Source organism: Falco peregrinus, chromosome 19 (genome assembly GCF_023634155.1).
Source record: "Falco peregrinus isolate bFalPer1 chromosome 19, bFalPer1.pri, whole genome shotgun sequence".
NCBI lineage: Eukaryota > Metazoa > Chordata > Aves > Falconiformes > Falconidae > Falco > Falco peregrinus.
Genome location: NC_073740.1, coordinates 2,305,784 through 2,323,848, shown reverse-complemented (window position 1 = coordinate 2,323,848; position 18,065 = coordinate 2,305,784). Strand labels below are relative to the sequence as shown.

Genomic DNA, 18,065 nt, shown 5'->3' with positions numbered 1-18,065 from the left:
GCACGAGCTGCTCGGCAGCCACTGGCCACTCAACAGACATGGGCCACCAGGCACCAGCCACTCACTGGCCACAGGGCACGAGCTACTCACCAGCCACTGGCCGCTCAACAGACACCAGCCGCTCACTGGCCACGGGGCACCAGCCACCAGTCGTTCACTGGCCACAGGGCACCAGCCACTGGCTGCTCACCAGGCCCTGGGGCACCAGCCACCCGCTGGTCACCACCCCAGGTCACCGGCCACCGACTGCCCACCAGCCACAGGGCACCAGCCACTGGCTGCTCACTGAGCCCTGGGGCAGTGGCCACCAGCAGCTCACGGGCCCCAGGGGACCAGCCACAGGGCACAGGCCACCAGCTACTCACCCGGCCCCGGGGCAACCACCCTCACCCCAGGAGAGCCACGGTGGCACCGGGGGGCGGGAGAGCGAGCGAGCGCCGTGGACTTTTTGGTCTTTTTAATAGTTGAAAACGTTACAGGGCTCGGGGGAGCCGCGGCCCCGGTGCCGCCCCCCCTGGGACACAGCCCTGGCACGGGGGGGGGCGTGTCCACACGCGGGGCTCCGGGGGGTGCAGCCCCAACCCCCACGGGAGGCTTCACCAACACCTCTCTGTGCGGCAGGTGCCGGACCGAGGCACGAAGCCCCGGCGGGGGGGTCACCACACCGCCAGCCCCCCCGCCCCCAGCAGACAAGAGCCCCCACCACTGTCCACAGGCTGGGGCGGCGGGTCTGCCCTTCGTCCTGCTCATCCTCCCGTTTCCCCCGGGGGCTCAGTTTCATATGGGGGTCGCGGTCCGGCCGGTTTCCCCAGCCCCCCCCACTGGCAGCATGGCCCCCCACTTTGGGGGGGTCAGTGGGGCATGGCCGTTATCCTCATGCTCTGGGAGGCGATGGGGTACGTCACCATGGGGGTGGTGGCGTGGCTCATGGTGATCCCCCCCAGTGGCTGTGCCATGGAGACGGCCACCGGTGCCACCGAGACGGCCACCGGCGCCATGGAGACAGGGGGGGCCATGCCCTGTGCGATGGTCTGGGCCAAGGCGGCCGAAAGCGGGGTGATTTCAGGGTTCATGGGGGGAGCGGCGTTGGCAGGGGGAGCCGCCTGGGCTCCGGCGGGAGCTACCAAATCCTGTTGGGATACGGGCCGGGGCTGGAGGGCCTGGCTGCTGAGCGTGGTGTGCGTCTGGGCGATGCTGTGGTTGTAGTTGGTGACGGTGCCCACGGTGGGAGCCAGAGTCTGCTCAGTGGCGGTGGCGGTGGAGCTCAGCGTCATCACCTTGGCCTGGTTGCGGAACTGGGCGTTCTGCTCCAGTAGCACCTCGTTGGTGGCCAGCAGGTTGTTCACCTGCTTCTTGAGATCCTCCACGCGCTTGCGCAGCATGATGTTCTCCTCCTCCAGCAGCCGGTACTCCACCGTCCGCGGGCTGGCGAAGCTGTACTCGTAGGTCTCGAAGTGCAGCCCGTCCACCCGCCGCCGCTTCAGCACGGGGTCGTGGTCATCGTAGCGGTCGGGGTCATAGATGGCGTCGTAGGGGTCGTAGCGGCGGCCGGCCGGGACGATGCCCTGCTCGCGGGCCGCCATGCCCCGCGCCTCATACTCATAGTCCCGCTGCAGGTGCTGGAACTTGCACTTGGCACCCCGCTGGCAGTCGCCCTTCAAGAAGTCCCGGCAGATGGGCACCTCCTCCTTGCTGTTGGGCAGGTCGGCGGGCGAGAGTCCCAGCCCAGCGGCCACCTTCTGCCGCAGGCGCGGGGGCAGCTCCCCCGTCTTCTTGTAGCAGTCCTCGTCCTCCTTGGTGCCGTGGATGAAGCGGCAGTTGAGACGGACGCACTCCTTGTTCTGAAAGTCGTGGCAGAAGATGAACTCGTTCTTGCGCACGCCCAGGTTGGTGACCTCGCTGATGTCGGGGTGGCGGAAGCGGCAGCGCTTGCCTCGCTTGCAAACGTTGCGCAGGAAATCGCGACAGATGTCGTCGGCGTTGGCACCCACCTCATCGCCACTGTTGCCGTTGTTGTAGCTGTCACGGTCGGGCATCTTCGCCACCGCCGCCGCGGGGCTCCGGGCACTGCGGGAGGGAGGGAAGGGGGTGAGGGAGGGAACCGGGAGCAGCTCCCCGGGACCGGGGGGAAGCACCTGTCGAGGGCACCGGCCCAGCCCCACACGGACCCCGCCGACCCTGCCCGGTGCCAGCGCCACCGCGGCCTCCGAGCCGCTGGAGAAGGGGGGGGGCCGGACAGCCCCTCACGGCCGGTCCCCGGGGCTGCCGGTACCGTTCACTGGGGACGGCCTGGGACAGCTGGAGGGCCCCGGCGTAAGCGGCTGCCGGCCCGTGACAGCCCCGCCGGGTCGCACCGGGAGGGCGGAGGGGGCCCTGCCTCCCCGCCGGGTCTCCATAGCAACCAGCCCGCAGGCCCGGGGCAGGCCCGGCGCCGGGGCCCGGCTCAGGCGCGGGCGGCCCCCGCGGGGACGGAGGGGCAGGGCCTTTCCCCAGCCCGGTGAGGCCCAGCCCGGCCCGGTGCGGCTTGGCCCGGCCGGCCCCGCACTCACCCGCTCGCGGCCTCCTCGCGGGTCCTCCAGCACCAACAATGAGCGTCCCCTTCCGGCCGCCGCTCTGCGCCGGGCAGGAAGTGCTCTATGGTGCTTCCGGGTCGACCCGGAAAGAGCTGCGCTTTTCTGTCCGGGGCTCCGGCGTCACGGCAACGTCATGCTTCTGCGCCGCCGTTTCGCGCGCACCCGCTGGCTCCCCCTGCCGCGCCGGCGGCCCCGCTTCTCCCCGGTACCGGCCTCGCGCCGTGGGGTCCCAGCCCAGCCAGCCCCGATACCGGAGGCCTCCCCCCGGCCCTCGCCCCATTACCGGAGGAACCCACCCAGCCCCCTCCCCAGGGCTCCCGTCGGTCCTTGCTAGTCCGCCCCGTTACCGGAGGAACCTCACCAGTCCACCCCGTTACCGGAGGGCCACCCACCCCACCAGCTGTCACCCCCGTCAGCGGAGGCACACACACCCCTCCCCAGTTCTCAACCCGTTACCGGAGGAGCACACACACCCACCCACCCCAGTTCGCGCCCCGTTACCGGAGGAGCACACACACCCACCCACCCCAGTTCGCGCCCCGTTACCGGAGGAGCACACCCACCCACCCACCCCAGTTCGCGCCCCGTTACCGGAGGAGCACACACACCCCACCCCAGTTCTCAACCCGTTACCGGAGGAGCACACACACCCACCCACCCCAGTTCGCGCCCCGTTACCGGAGGAGCACACACACCCACCCACCCCAGTTCGCGCCCCGTTACCGGAGGAGCACACACACCCACCCACCCCAGTTCGCGCCCCGTTACCGGAGGAGCACACACACCCACCCACCCCAGTTCGCGCCCCGTTACCGGAGGAAGTCCCCCCATTATCCCACCGCCTCTGGAGGAACCAACACCGTGTCCCAACAACACCAGCTTTATTCGCGGCACGGAGCACTGAACCGGCCCGGCGCAGCGGGCCCCCCCCCGCGGCACCGAGCCCCTCCCGGGACACCGGGGCGTCTCCCCGGCGGCGGCTCTGAGCCCCGGCCCCGCTGGGCTCCGCGGCGGGGTCTACTTGGACCTCTGCCTCATCTTCCTCCTCTTGCGCTTCAGCCTGAGGGAGAAAGCGGCGCTCAGCGCCCGGGGCCGGCCCGCTGCGGCGGGACAAGGCAGCGGCCGGAGCCCCCCCGCGCCCCCCGGTCCCGGGGGGAGCCCCGGGGGAGCCCCACGTACCTGCGCATTCGCTTCTTGCGCCACTGCGGGAGAAGAGAGAGGGGCGGCGTTAGTGCCGGTACCGGAGCGCCCAACGTGCGCCCGCCCCGTGGCACAGTCCCCATTCCCGGTCATAGTCGAGCCCCCCCGCCCCGGGCCCCACACACCCGGCGTGTCTCCCCGTGCCCCCTCCAAGGAATTCCCGGTGAACCGACATCCCCCAGCCCCGCCGCAACGGAGGGCCCCGGGTCAGGGCCCCGGGGGACTCTCCAGGCCGGGACCCACGGGGAGGACAAGGAGGGGGTGAGGTGCCATCGGCCGGGGACCCCCGGGGGTGTTTAGGGCGCCATCGACCCGGGGACCCCCGGGGGTGGGTGGGATGAAGGGGGTGGTGGTGGGTGTCTGAGGCACCATTGACCTGGACCCCCCGGAGGGATGGGAGCTGTGTCAGGATGTGTTTAAGGCACCATCGGCCGCCCCCGAGCCGCCCCCCACCGCTCACCTTGGCCCTCATGGCGGTGCGGAGGCGCCGCGCTCACTCCCGGCGGGCGGGCGGCGGCGGGGGCGGTGGATGGCGGCGGATGGCGGCGTCGAGCCCGCAAGATGGCGGCAGCAGCGGCCGAGAGAGGCCTTGGTCGCCCGCCGGGGCCTATTTATAGGGCAGCGCTGAGGCCCCGCCCCCTTCGGCGCGGAGCAGGCCGGGAGCTGCAGTCCGCGGCCCCGGTGCATGACGGGACGCGGAGTTCGCCCTGTCGCCGCCATTTTGCGCAGCCCCGGGGCAGCGGGGACCGCGGTGCGGCCTGGGGGGGCTGGGGGGCGAGGGGCCGTCCCCGCCGCAACCCCCCGCCCCAGCGAGCAGAGCCGCGCCTTGGCCCAGGACAGGTCGCTAGTCACGTTTATTGTAAAAAAAAAAAAAAAGTTACAATTGTTCTTGGGTGCCTGCTTGTCATCGTTGACAAATGGGACTTTTCTTGCTTGTCTTGAAGTAGTTCGTTCTCTTGAAAGCCAAAAATTAAATAGAAATATAAAGTTAAATCAATCTCCAGCATGCCTCAGTGGTTTATAAATCATTCCTGTGGGCGACGAGGAAGATCAGCTCTCCCTTTCTTCCACGCAGGGCTGAATATCGCTTAAAAACACTAAAACCTTCCTCCTGGGGAACCAGGATTTTCCTTTTTTTCCCCTCAAGGTCACGGTTAAGATGTCGGAGCCACACAGCCCAGACTCCAGCACCTCCATCCCGTGCCGGCCCCAGCCGCGCAGCCCTGCCAGAGCTGGAAGTTGGAGAACAGGAGCAGAGAGAGAGAGAGAGAGATGGAAAAATTCAGAAAAAAAATAGCGCATCGTTTATTCTCTTTTATTGACTTTGGTAATATTTGCACGTGTGGAGTTTGGGGTGGAAAACCAAGATCTTGGCGAGGAAGCACGGTGCCTGCGGAGACGCCCGGGAGTGTTTTTCAAGGCGAGAGTTTTGCCCAAGTACAGCTACAGGAGGGGAATAACCAGAGCCGGTCAGCAGGTATCGGCAAAGAAAAAAACCTCACATTCAACTACATGGAACTCAGTCGGCTTTTTTCTTTTTTTTTCCCTTTTTTTTTTTTCTTTTTTCTTTTTTAAAAAAAGACTTACTATAAAAGAACGATACCCCCAGCCAGTCTCTAGCCTGAGTCCGACAACTCCAGTAGCGCTTCCCTCGCCTGTCGCCACAGGAGCACGTGCGGACGGGAGACCCTTCTGAGAGCTGCACGCACGTGAAAAAGAGTGGAACATACTTGCGGGCCATGGAAACCAGCCACAGGGAAGAATCAAACTCCCCGGGGACACCAGGGAATTAAAAACTGCTGCCAGGTGGCGGGCAGCTCTCCTGCCCCTCCGCAGAGCCGTCAGGTGGGGAATGTCATCTGCTTCCCAGCAAGTTGGACAGTCAATTTAAAAACAAGCTCGCCACAGCAGCGTATTACAAAATAGAGTGTTTATATCAAGGCAGAGACAGAACAGAGTAGACAGAACAGTCTACAGTCTCACAGGGGACATAAAATTTGACAGTTTTCCCAATTAAGAATGTACAATCTAGAGGCTAAAAGAAAAAAAAAAGAAAAAAAAAAGAAAAAAAAAAAAGAGAGAGAAATCCTCTGCCCCAAGGAAACTGAGAGGAATGCCTACGTGGCCGGGGGGAGTCAAGACGGCGCAGCGAGGCAGATCCCCTTACACCGTCCACGCGTACCATATCACTAAACACAGGGCACTTTTTCTGGGGCGTAATCAGCAGTTTGGTGTGGGGTTTGGGTTTTTTTTCCTCCAAGAAAATCTGCAAAGGGAGAAAATTAAAAAAATAGGGAGGAAGAAGAAGAAAGCAGGCAGCTCTCTACACTCCCTCTCTCAGTGGGATTGGCTTGGTTCACCTCTTCAACAAGTTTGGGTAGTATAAAAGGTTAGAAAGAGTGGATATAGACTAGCTTTTACTCCTGATTTTATTTTTCTGCTTTCTTTTTAACGTAGTCTGAAGTGGCTGAGAGAATCCTCCCTCATTGGCAAAGTCAATAGGAGCTGGTTGTAGTCGGTGGGAAGTCCAGACTGTTTGGTTTTTTGGTCATAAGAGACAAACAGTGCTAGAATTATTTCGCTTCTGGGTTTTTTTTGGGGGGGAAAAGGGGCGAGTGTGTGTGAATCGGGTGCTACATGGAGGGAGCGGGAGCTGCTCAGTCGCCAGCCTCATTCTCTTCCGCTGTTTCTCCCGTGGTGGCATTCTCTGCATTCTTGGAGGCCTGCGGAAACAAACCCACGGCAGCGGTCAGAACCGGGGCTGGCTCGGGGACCAGGACACAGACCCCCTGGGGGGACACAGCCCCTTCCCACAAGGCTGCTGCTGCCCAAGCTGGGGGAACACCAGGCTATTCTTTATCCCAGGCTGGGAGGCGAGCCCAAAACGCGACCACGCAGGACCTGGGTAACATTTGGCCGCTGCTGACTAGCGAGAGAGAACATGCCGCTAATCCCCACAAAACGTGGCCCAATTACCTTCTTTTTCTTCTTTTTCTGGGTCTTCCGGCTTGCAGAACTTTGTAGAAGGGCCTGGAGACAGGAAGGAAACATCACAAGCTAGAAAGCAGGCTCTTTTTTTTTTTTTCTTTGACAGGCGATAAAGGGGAACGCCTTTAGAGTGGAAGGAGCACCGCCAGCCACTGAAGGAATGCTGCTAAGTCCTAACGGGCACAGTGATAGATGGGGAATGCCACAGCATCACGCCCAGCCGAGGTATGAGGCCTTGGAGCCAGCTGCTGAGGCTGCTCAGCCCCTCCTCGGAAAGGGCTGGGCACCCTTCTCAAGCGCCCCGAGCGCCAGCACTTGATGCAGGAAACAGGGGCCCAACCTGGGCTTAAACAAAATCTTTTTCCTTTTGAAGCTTGCACCTCCGCCCCTCCCCTGCACGCTCCTCCAGATTTCCCTTCCCACCTTCACCCCGAGGGATGCCGAGCCAGGGTGACCCCCGCCACATGCTACCGTCTCTTTCATTTTTATTTTTAAACCAACCTTCAGTTCTCCATCTTGCACCTCAAACTCCGACTTATAGAGCTCGGGTTCAAAGGGGCCGCTGGTTATCCTCATGGGACCGTTGGGCATTAAAAGCACTGTGAATTTGAACTGTGCAACAAACTCTCCTGCAAGACAGAAACGGGCGTCACGCCACCGCAGCCCCCACGGATCCGATCCACCAGGTAGCTGGGCAGGTATTTCCGACCAGGCATTGTTTCGATTCCTGTGCTATTCCCACACTGTCGCTGCTAAAAACCACCTCACAGGAATTTCTTAAGCCTACCCCGCCCAGGGCAAAACGATTCCTTCGCCACCACCCTGCCACGCCTGCTCTGTAAGCAAACCAGAGAGCCTCAGCCATCAATCTCTCCTCCTGCCCAGGAAATTACTCCGCAAAAAAAATAAATAAACCCAACAACTTTCATCTCATCCCTGGAAGAATTCCAATCCTGAAGCCAACGGGTAGCGAGTTTCCTGGAGGATAAATCCCAGGGCCCTTGAAGTCCATCTCTGGTATTTGCACAGTGACAGAGTCAGCACCGGCATCGCCAGGCTCCGGAAGCGACAGTTGTCCACCGAGCCCCTCCATGCCCGGCTCCCAGTCCTCCCACTGCCTGTGCTCACCTTCCTTTTCGTAGAGGACATTGAAAGGCTGGAGCAGCTCGTGTTTGGCGCATTCCACCACCCCCATCCTGGCCTTCTTCTCATCCTCAAATGCCCTGCGGAGGAGAAAGAGCCACACCTGAGCTCAGGCCCTTTCCTGGAAGTCAGAATCCACCCCACAGAATTGCAGAATTGCCCCCAGGGTCAGGCTGGAAACTTTATATTCCCCAGCGTCCCCCTCGCCCCAGCAGTGTCATGGTGCAGTGACAATAGCAGGCAACTGGCCGGGTGAACTGCTGCCTCCAGAGAGCGGAAAAAACGAGTGGATTTAAAGATGAAAAGAGCCTGTCAAGCGAACGTTTGTTTCCTCAGTTTGAGGGTACATTGCATCCAAAAACTGATGGGAACTGCCCCGCCTCTGCATGCTCTGCCCTGACACTGCTTTCACCCCTGTTTTATTCTAAACGCAATTCCCAGCTCGCCACCTGCCACGCGAGGCACAGGAGATTCTCAAATCCGCAGGCTCTGCCTGGGATTCCTGCTTAAGCCTGTAACATCCTTCCTACACCCACTCCTAGGCTCAAATACAGCAAACCCCAACGTAAAGCAGCACAGGCAGCCTCCTCCTCCTCTGCGACAGGACAGTGAAAGCAAGTTGGTTTTGCTGGCAGCAGAGTCTGTAAGCTCACGCAAAGCATCCAGCTCTGAGCACACGGGGAGGCCACGCGTAAGAGCAAATACCTGAGAGTAAATGGCATAGTATCAAAGCGCCTCTCCACCTCACTGAAAAAGGCACGGGAGGTTTTCATCTTCAAGCCATATTGTTTGGAGGGATCCCTTTTGTAAATTGTAGTTCTCTGTCCAGCATCCTTTGCCTAAAAATGCAAATAGCGCTGAGAGACCAGGAAAGCAGTGCAGCGCTTCCTCAGCCAGACCAGCCAACCGCCTGCACGCGCTGGGACGTTTACATCGGACCAACACCGTCCCTATGCCGAGATTGTCAGGGTGCACCTCAACTTTTTGGATGGAAAAAGCTCCACCCAAAGAGCCAGAGATACCCAGGCAACAAGTAACTCCTGGCTGGAACTGGCACCCACAAGGACATGGCTGTCAGCACCGTGGGATGATGATGGAAATGCTGAAACACTGGCGCTTTGACCACACGCACAGAGGATGAGCAGAGGGCCAAGAAGCACCAGACTCACCTTTCCCTCTCCACTGCTGACAAGAACATCAACAGCGTAAACTTCGTGGACCTCAAATTCTGCTTTTTCATGGTCCTTCCTGGATGAAAAAAAAAAATAATTTTAGTGAGTCAAAAGAATGGTAAATAGAGAAAACCTCCTACAGAGCCAGAGTGCCTCAAGCCCACGCTGGGCTCAGCCAGAGAAGGTCTAAAGCACCAAGTAGAGCTACGGTGCTACAGCAACCAGGCCCCCGACGAGAAGAGCAAAACTGGCACAGAAGACACAGAAACTGAAGATGCCAGGCAGCCGAGCTGACCAGCGACAGGCTGGCAGAGAAGAAGGATGACAAGCCAGAGCTCCTTCTGCCCATGACAAGTAGCTCCATCCCCAGTGAAGGGTGGGAGGGCCCTTAAGACATTCAGCACCAGCTCTTTGGACTTGTGGCCAGGTCCTGGGCAAGCCAAGAGCCCCACTACACCTGGCACATCGCCACGCCTGAGGACTTCACAGTCCAAATGCTGGATTTAAAGCCAGTGAGACCCAATCCCGAGGGTCTCCGAGGGAGAGGAGCTGCTGGGACAGGGAATGAAAGGGAATGACACGTCCAACTCATTAGTTAAACCCATCCTGAGATGGTACCGACAGCCATCACCATCCAGTGGGCTCCTGGCAGCTTCTGCAAGGCGACCAGTAGGTCTTGGCACAACTCCTGGTGAATGAGCATCCACCGCTACAAGCAACAGTTGGTTGTTCTGCTGGCAGCCTCCAGCAGACTCCTTTGAGAAACTGGACAGAAACCAAGAGCGCTTGCAGGTGCCAGCAGAGCCTCACGTCAGTGACTTCCAGCTTTTCTTTCTTGGAACAACCCCCAAAGAGAGCCACACTTCACGGGTTCCCAAGCTACGAATTGGCCATACTGGGGCCGACTTCAAGAAAGAGGCCACACGGGGAGCGGTCTGTACCCCAGTGAAATTAAACCTACCTGCTACAGCCCCCCAGCTTGATATTGCAGCAGGAAACAGGGGCAGCATTCTGGACCTAGTCACCCCCCTCCCAAACACTGCTGGAAGCAGCAACCCCGGAGGTGATGCTCACTTTTGCTGGTCTGTAGGGTTCTGGATGATTGTTTTCTCTCCATCGATCACATGCTGTTTCAGCTGGTGTGACAGCATCCCTGCCGCGATAAGAGAATCCATTAACACCTCTGAGCTGCAAACGACGCAGTGACTTGCATTATTACCACCCCAGGGCTCGGCTAGAGCGAGCGGGAAGGCAAACTGTCTTCAGCATTAGCACTTCCTCAGCTTCCCTCTGCTGCAGACCCTCGGGGGCATCAGCACGGATGAGGGGTGCTCCCCAGCCAGCTGCCAAGGCCTTGCAAGAGCGACCGCTTCTCCGTAAGGCATATGCGCTCCGCCAGCGGGCTGCGACGGACCGGAGGTGAACACACAGCCACGTGCGACGCACCCCCAGGCATTTTTAAAGATGCCAAATGTCAAATTAATGGAAACTTTCAGTCTCTTCCCCAGCTCCTCAGCCGGCCAGCGCTCAGAAGGCTGTTCTGAGGGGTTTGCTTTACTTCTTCCTCCCCTGTCCTATAGTGAACCTTCACATGGAAGCCTGGGAAGAGGCACTCGGGGCCATTCCTGTTCTGCTCCCCACGCCAGCAGCCAGCAGGGACGGTCGCATGTCCCCATTCAGGAAGGACGGCTGCCGCTGGCGGGAAGGGAAAGCACAACCCCAGCCGCCAACAGCTCCGTTTGTTTTCATCAACTGGGGCCTTATGCTGCTGCCAGTGCCTAGATAATTACGGCACTTGACTGTTTCCAAAACAGTGGCTGCTTAAACTCCCTTGACAGTGTGAGCGGCCGCCTCCTCACTGCAGCTGATGCCATGTTTTTTCACAGAGAAAGGAGCAAAGCACTGAGGAGACCCACAAAGCCATCCCACACAAGGAACAGGGACCCGAAGTTCCGAGCCTGGGCTAAGGCAAGCAAAGAGAACGAGCCAGCTTTAAAGTATTTCAGGAAATTTAACTAAGAACAGACCGATTTAATTGCGGCTGAAGGAACCATTTGACAGTGATGTCACCCCCCAGCAGAAAAGCATCTGCCATGTGCCAAATGTCAGGCCAAGCTCTCTTGCCACCTTTCCGACAAGAAACCAGTGGTCTCATTTCTACCAGACGCTATCCCAGCGCCTTCCCACTCGCCCGTTATCAACGCTGCGAAGAGAACGTGAATCAGTTTAGAGCTGGAAGGAAATTACGTACCCTGCACATGTATGGGCTGCTTTTGCAGCAGCTCCCGCCTTACAAACAAGCTCTGTTATGTATTTACTAAAGGGGTTTTGACCACGAGTGGTCAAGTGCGAAGGCAAAAGGCCACACAATTTGCCCAAGGTTGGCAGGAAGCCCACGAGCCACTACCTAGCAGCCCTGGAAGCTCATATCATTCCTAGATTAACACTTCTTTCAAAATTAAAAAAAAAAATAAAATAAATGGAAGAAAGAATTTTTAAGTTTTGAAGGGGTTTGGGGTTTTTTTGTGGGTTTTTTTGTTTGTTTGTTTTTTTAGCAAAGGCTGCTGCATATAAAGATGGCGTGCCTAGGACTTGTCGTCGTTAAATGTTTCCCGGAATTTGAACAGGGCAGCTCAGGATTTAGGGTGCAGCTACAACATCGCTGCCTCCAGTCGGCAGCTCCCCTGTCCTTACCTTCAATCGGCGTGCAGTGAAACGAGTGGGCTATTTTGTTCCACGCGTCTGTCACTTGTGTGTTCTGCATGAAGGACACAGGAAAACACATTAAGGATATAAAATTCAAGCCACAAGCATGACAGGGTTTTTTTAACTTGACAGTGTTTTGTGATAAAACCAGCAGGTTTTCTGACTGGTGCTCTAACACTTTCATAAAAAGGAGAAAAGAGTATCAGGCATCCATTTTTAATCCTGTATCAACAAAACCAGCACGTAACACGAGGTCAGCTCAGCCTCCCGCACTGCGCCCAGCACCTTCTCACAAGGATCTTTTTAGGGCATCACGCTGGGAACTGAGAGCGACGCAAGTACGTCTGGAATAGTAATGCAGCGATAAAGGAGATCGCCCACGAGTGCCGAGATGCCCAGCACCCAGCGAGGGAGGGGTGCAAGTGGGAGATTTAAGGGAGCACCGTTCAGCTGCTGCCTCCAGATTCCCCTCTGCGCTGGGCAATTCCTCCCAGGCAAGGTCACACTCTTATCTCTACACACGAAGCACGGCACAGGCAGCGTCCATACTTGAACTTCTTCTCCCCTACCCCAATATACTTTCCCCCGTATCAGTCACTCACCTGGTTTCCAGGCTTTACCAAGCGCAGAGCAGCTTCGGCACAGAGATGAGCCGCCTTGATGACATCAGCTTTACGGCCTGACACAGGGTTTTCCTGGAAGAACAGAAAAAAAAAGGCTTTTTAAGGTACGTTCCCTGCCCTCTTATTAGCCACAACACCGTTCTGAGAGTCTCAAGATGGAGATTCTCCGTCTAACGGGACACACTCCCCCCGAGCGAACAGGGAAATTAGCTCAGAGGCGGCAGGGCTTCTGGCTTCACAGCTCCATCATTAGTCTCTCCTTCATTAAAAGAGCAGATGAGCATCAGCCACAATTAAACCAGCTCTCTCACAAATTTCAACACAGACATCCTAGTACAAGCACATCACTGTCAAAGACTGAAAACAGAACAAGATTCTTGCGTAGCCAGAAATACAGACTGGAAAGATTTCAATACACTTCAAAATAATATTATTTTTTTTTTAAATTTTCTCCCCATCAAGTTGTTCAGACACAGCCACCGGAGAAAAACCATTCCCAAAACCACACCACCAGCCTCCTCCCGAGACTACAGCTAAAAAATTTGTTCCAAGCTTCCAGGACAACTGTATGGACGCAACAGTAATTCCCACCACGTAAACGTAGCTTGGGTGTCACTTCCAAAATGCCCAACCGAGCCACAGGTGCCACAGCAGTGTCCTCGCCAACACGTGCCGGGGCCAGATGCTGGCACTGGCCCCCTGCGAGGGAAACCCACACTGGTGCATTCAGGCAGGAGAAATGGGCAGCAGGGACTAGTTTTGGGGTCCAAACCCCCCCCCCCGAGCTCCGTTTGTGAAGGTAGTGACTCCCAGCAGCGTGGCGCTCGGCTCTCCCTGTGCCTCGGCCAGTAGAGGGGGCAGCAAAACCAGTCTGCCCAGTCCGCCCCACAGCCCCAGACATTCTACATGCAAATAACTCACTGCAGCGCTGCTCCTACGGGGTTCATCTCAGATTATTTGTAACCTTGCAAAACCGTACGTGTTGAAACAGCGCGTCAGCCCTCGTTTTCCAGAGGACTGAATAATTTTTAAGGAAAGGGACAGTTTTCACGCCGTCGCTGCTGTGACACCAGACCTGCGGTGTGTCAGCGAAACAGGCTGCTGCGGCCTTTGGAACCTGAGGCACCCCAACATCAGCTTTTTAACCTCTCTTTTAGGCTGCAGGTAAAGCAGCAGCAGCAAGAGACACCACTTCATTAAAAACCTACCTTTGAGGCGTCTATGACAAAACTGTGTGCTACATTCGCTATGAAGCCATCAACATGGACTCCCAAGTCACTGCAACACAAAGGAAGTTAATTACAGGTGGAGCGTCACGGCTCAGGAAATTTGTGTGACTTCTAGAAGCATCGGAAGACTCAAGCACATTTCAAGCACTTCACCTGGGTTGCTATTAGATTCTTTAATTAGCCATGCCGAGGAAGTACACACCAAGTAGGATTAGAAAGCAAAGCCCAGGCGCCAACAGCGATCTCACAAGAATTCCAACCAAACCACTTACATTTTGACCAAGTCTCCGTCTTTGAGGATGTAGTCTTGGTCACTCTTCAGGGGGGAGAAGTGACAGACACAGTTATTTACTGATATACTCGTCGGGAAGGCAATACCTATAAAAGGAGGGAAAAAATAAACAAATATTCCATGAAATCTTGCAGCCTCACGCCTGGCGCAGACGGCAGCCCCACCAGTGTGGACCATCACTCAGCGTGTCAGGTTTTGAAGCGCTGTAGAAGGTCCCATCACAGAAACCTGTAGCCAAGAGGCTACGAGGAACGCTGTGCACAGTCTGCTCCTGTGGGCTCTCCTTTGGTCCAGGCGACCATCAAAGAAATCCACCCAAGGCAGTGAGCCACCCGCAAAAGGGACCTCAAGTCTCCAGAACAGAGATCGGGGAGCGCTCGCTGATGTGCTCGCCTGTCACACAATTTCCTCGGCAACTAGAGAGCAGCGATAACCGCACCGCAGGCCTTCCTACGGGGAGGCTGCTGCTCTCCAAAGTAACCCTGGTTTCAGTGGGGATGATGGGGTACATCGGAATGGGAAGCTGAGGCTCCATCAGTGACGCTTATCAGCCAGGCAGGCAGGAGGATTTGGGTTCAAATTAGCTTCCTGGGCAGGACAAACCATTTCTTACACCAATTATCAGAGTGGTGCTTTCTGTGCTCTTGCCCGTTCGCACCAGCCACCCAATGGGACCAAGAAACACAACAGCGCTGAAAATACCTTTGGAGCAAGCCTCACCTTTTTTCATTTCTTTTTCCTTCTTGAAAATCTTGCCAGTCTCTTCCATGATCATGGCATCTCCCTTCTCGCACAGGCAGAGAACCGACGCTCCGGAATTGGCTGCTTCAACCACCGCACGCAGGACCCCTTAATGCAAACACAGACACGAAGCTGCTGAAGCATGTTAACGATAAACAGCCTTACATCCAACACCAAGGCTCAGTGCACAGCACCGTGGTGGAAAAAGCTGTTTGTTTTCTAAGAGAGAACAGGACTCTGGACTCAGCTTTTCACCAAAAGGACCAAGAACAGGCAGAAATCCCACTTTCATCTTTATTTTACTTTTGAGAACGTTTTCACAGAGCACGCGAGTGAACGTACGTCGGGGTTGGCGCAGGGGAAGCACTGCCGCTTCAGACACCTGCCTGCACAGACCGAGGTCTGTCAAACAAAGCAGCCGAGCAGAAACACTGCTCTCCCACATTCTTTCTGGAGAAGTCAGAGCTACAGAAACAGGTTTGGAAATTACTTGGGAGACAGGATGCGCAGCACATCAAAGGAGCAGGGGCCTGTGCTGTGGACGTGCCGGACCAGAGGTACAGAGCAGCCAAACAACTTTGCCGGCTACAAGAGCCGGCGGCGGCGCAGGACCGGCGCTGCGGAGCCAGTTACATTATTAGTCCCTTACTCTGCAGAAACGTGTTTTAAAGGTAACCCACGTGGCTCCTGCTCCGGCCTGGCAGTGCCAGCAGCTGCCAGCGCGCTGCCTGACACAAGGAACTCCACACGCCTGGCTCTGCGCTGCAGGTCAGAGGAAGTTTTGCTGCCTGCACCCACTTTGGGGCATATTCTAGCAACCCACGAGTCCCAGCGGCGTTTTGGTTCTGCCACAGATGACAACACGCCTTGTACTTTAATAGGATAAGAGGGGAAAGGGGTGTAGAAGCAGTGGCTTTGATTGAAACCCTGCAGAGTGACACGCACAAACGCATCTCGATGGCGATACAGGGGCCCAGGGGTGGCTGGAGGAGCCACATCTCAGCAGCTTCCCCACCAGTCCGCAGGCCAAGGTGCTCCGGCTGTCACCAGTGGACCCCTGAGCTACCGTTTCCCCTTCTTCCTCCTCTCTCCAGCTGGGACACTTTCCAGGGAGTCACAAAGCCTCCCTACCCTGAAATGTTTTCAGATCCTGGGGTAAAAGGTCTCCTTCGCAGTTTCTCCTGGTTCTGCGATCATTTGACAAGAGGCTGTTTTGCAAAGTGCCTCTGTCGGGGGGGGTTCTGTAACCGATGGTATGTGTTCGAGGTACAACAGCAATAAATATTTCAGAAGCACTGAAGGGGATGTTTACGAGCAGGTGGGTTTTCCTCACTTCCGTGACAGCAAGTAAAAACCTGAAGTTTTTCACCTGCGTGATGACCTGAACTTCAAACCCCTTCAGCCACCTTCCCATGTGCCACAAACAACGAATTGGAAATATTTTTCAGTCCAGATAAAAGTCTGATAAAGAGATGTTCGGTGGATGGCAGGACACGAAGAGGAAACGTTAAACACAGTGCAAAGATAACCGGAGAGCCGTGCTCATCAGAGCGTTCGAATGAAACGGAGAAGCAAACAGCGTGAGAGCACTGAGCAAGGAACACCTACTAATGGTCCCGTGTCCTTCCACCGTGCTTCATTTAGGGAATTAAAAGCCCTCTGTATCATTAAAGGCACCTCGCTCTGAGAAGAGCCCAAGGCATTTGGAACTTTTTTTTGCCACCGTTCTGCATTTGCTTTTCCCAAATGTGCTCACACCGCCCGTAAGGGAGGAAGGAACGCCGCGACGGAGCTGCCTTTCCCCCTTGGGCCCCTCCACGCAGCCAAACTCGGGGCAAACCATAAAATCCAGTTTGCCCAGCAGACGGGAGAAGGAAAGCGGTGCCCTCCCTTCCCAAAGGGGAACCCATAGCGCGGCGGCTCTCAGCCCCGCATCTCTCCTGAGCTGCCTCCCAAGTCACCAGCTGGAGCGATGACTTAAAAAGAAGCGTGGAAGTCAGCAACAATTACTGTGGGACACGAGGCTGCTGGGGACGCCGGGTAGACCTCATCGGACCGGTCCAGTCAGCTCCTGGAGCAGCTGTCACCCTTCTCGAGGGGCAGCGAAGCACCATTAATGAGACAGCAAAAATAAGCGTTTAAAAAAAAAAATTACAGCCAAAAGAAAATGACACGGGGGGGGAGGATGGGGGGTAAAGCTTTAGGGGGTCAACAAGGCAGGGCCCCCGCCCCCGGGGAAGCCTTCCCTCGGCAGGCCAGGGGTCCCCGCGGAAGGGGGGTGCTGCCGGGGCTGAGCCCGCTGCTCCCCGGTACCGGAGGCTCGCCCCACCGCTGCCCCCACCACCCACAGCGTGGGGCGACCCCCGGGGCTGCGCTGCCCCGGGGGGGTTAAAGCCCCGAACAAAAGAGCGGACTGGGGCAGCAGCGGGGCCGGGGGGGGTGGGGTGGGCAGCGGCGCCGGGCCCCCCCCGCGGGAGGGAATGCGGCCGGGGGGGGAGGGGGGCGGCCGGCCCCGTGTCGCCGTGTGTCGTGTTTCCCCCCCCTCCGCGCCGCCGGTGCACGTGGGGCGCGGAGGCCACGTGCCGGCAGCGGCCGCCGTACGGGCCCGGGGCCTGGGGGACCCGAGCAGCCCCCGCCGCCCCGGGAGCCCCCCCCAGGCCGCCCCCCCGCCTGCGGACGGGCCCTGGGGGACAGAGCAGCGGCGCGGGGCGGGGGGGGGAGGGGGGGCAGGCCTCGCCACCCACCCCAGGCCCACCGCTCCCCACTGCCCTTCCCCACCTCACCGGGCACCCCTCACCCCCCAGCCCCGCCGCCCGCTTACGGCCCCCGCCCCCCCCCGCCCACGCCCGGCCGCGGCCCGCACTCACGGTTGGCGATGTCCCCCCCCATCTTGTACTTGGTCACCACCAGGTCCTCGGCGATGGTGAGCTCGGCTGCCTCCTCCTCGCCCGACATGGTCGGTGCCGCCTACGCCCGGCCACCCGCCGCCGCCGCCGCCGCCTCCGCGCGCCCCCCCCCCCCCCGCCGCCGCCGCCGCCGCCGCCGCCGCGCTGAGGAGACCCCGGGGAGCGCGAGCGAGAGAGCGCGAGCAGGGCAGGAGCGCGGGCTCCGCGCGAGGCACGCTGGGAAGGCGAGTCCCCGCCCCCCGGACTACAACTCCCGGCAGCCCCTGCGGCACTGCCAGCACAGCCCGACCCGCTGCGCCCCCCACGGACTACAGCTCCCAGCGTGCACCGCGGCGCGCTCTCGCGAGAGACTGCTGCGCGGCCGGAAGCTGTGGCAGGGGGTGCTGGGAGATGTAGTCCGACGGGCGCTACAGGAAAGTGGCCCATCATGGCGGGGGGGGGGGCGGTGGCCCCGCGGCGCTACCGGGGCCTGGGGAGGGGGGGCAGCTGCGG

At 58.5% G+C, this 18,065-nt stretch overlaps 2 protein-coding genes across 2 annotated transcripts; both read right to left on the bottom strand.

Annotated features, from left to right (window-relative positions):
* Positions 1–442: 442 nt before the first annotated feature.
* ZC3H10 (zinc finger CCCH-type containing 10) lies at positions 443–2,636 on the bottom strand. The gene is made up of 2 exons (XM_055792221.1): positions 2,550–2,636; positions 443–2,067 (listed from the first exon to the last, which is right to left on the bottom strand). The coding sequence occupies exon 2, from the start codon at positions 2,034–2,036 to the stop codon at positions 852–854; it is 1,185 nt and encodes a 394-aa protein (XP_055648196.1). The 5' UTR covers positions 2,037–2,067; positions 2,550–2,636; the 3' UTR covers positions 443–851.
* Positions 2,637–3,437: 801 nt separating this feature from the next.
* On the bottom strand, positions 3,438–17,777 carry PA2G4 (proliferation-associated 2G4). The gene is made up of 15 exons (XM_055792220.1): positions 17,535–17,777; positions 14,647–14,775; positions 13,907–14,012; positions 13,614–13,683; positions 12,385–12,477; positions 11,771–11,834; positions 10,151–10,229; positions 9,074–9,152; positions 8,610–8,743; positions 7,890–7,984; positions 7,263–7,390; positions 6,750–6,803; positions 4,234–6,496; positions 3,753–3,775; positions 3,438–3,633 (listed from the first exon to the last, which is right to left on the bottom strand). Exons 1-13 carry the CDS (start codon positions 17,620–17,622, stop codon positions 6,431–6,433), a joined length of 1,185 nt encoding a protein of 394 aa, XP_055648195.1. The 5' UTR covers positions 17,623–17,777; the 3' UTR covers positions 3,438–3,633; positions 3,753–3,775; positions 4,234–6,430.
* Between the last annotated feature and the right edge of the window lie 288 nt (positions 17,778–18,065).

Coding starts and splice junctions, on each gene's coding strand:
- ZC3H10 (XM_055792221.1), bottom strand. CDS start 2,036: ATGCCCGACCGTGACAGCTACAACAACGGCAACAGTGGCGATGAGGTG.
- PA2G4 (XM_055792220.1), bottom strand. CDS start 17,622: ATGTCGGGCGAGGAGGAGGCAGCCGAGCTCACCATCGCCGAGGACCTG. Junction 14,013..14,646: donor GGAAAAAGAAATGAAAAAAG/GTGAGGCTTGCT, acceptor CTCCTTTTATAG/GTATTGCCTTCCCGACGAGT. Junction 10,230..11,770: donor TCACTGCACGCCGATTGAAG/GTAAGGACAGGG, acceptor TTATCGCGGCAG/GGATGCTGTCACACCAGCTG.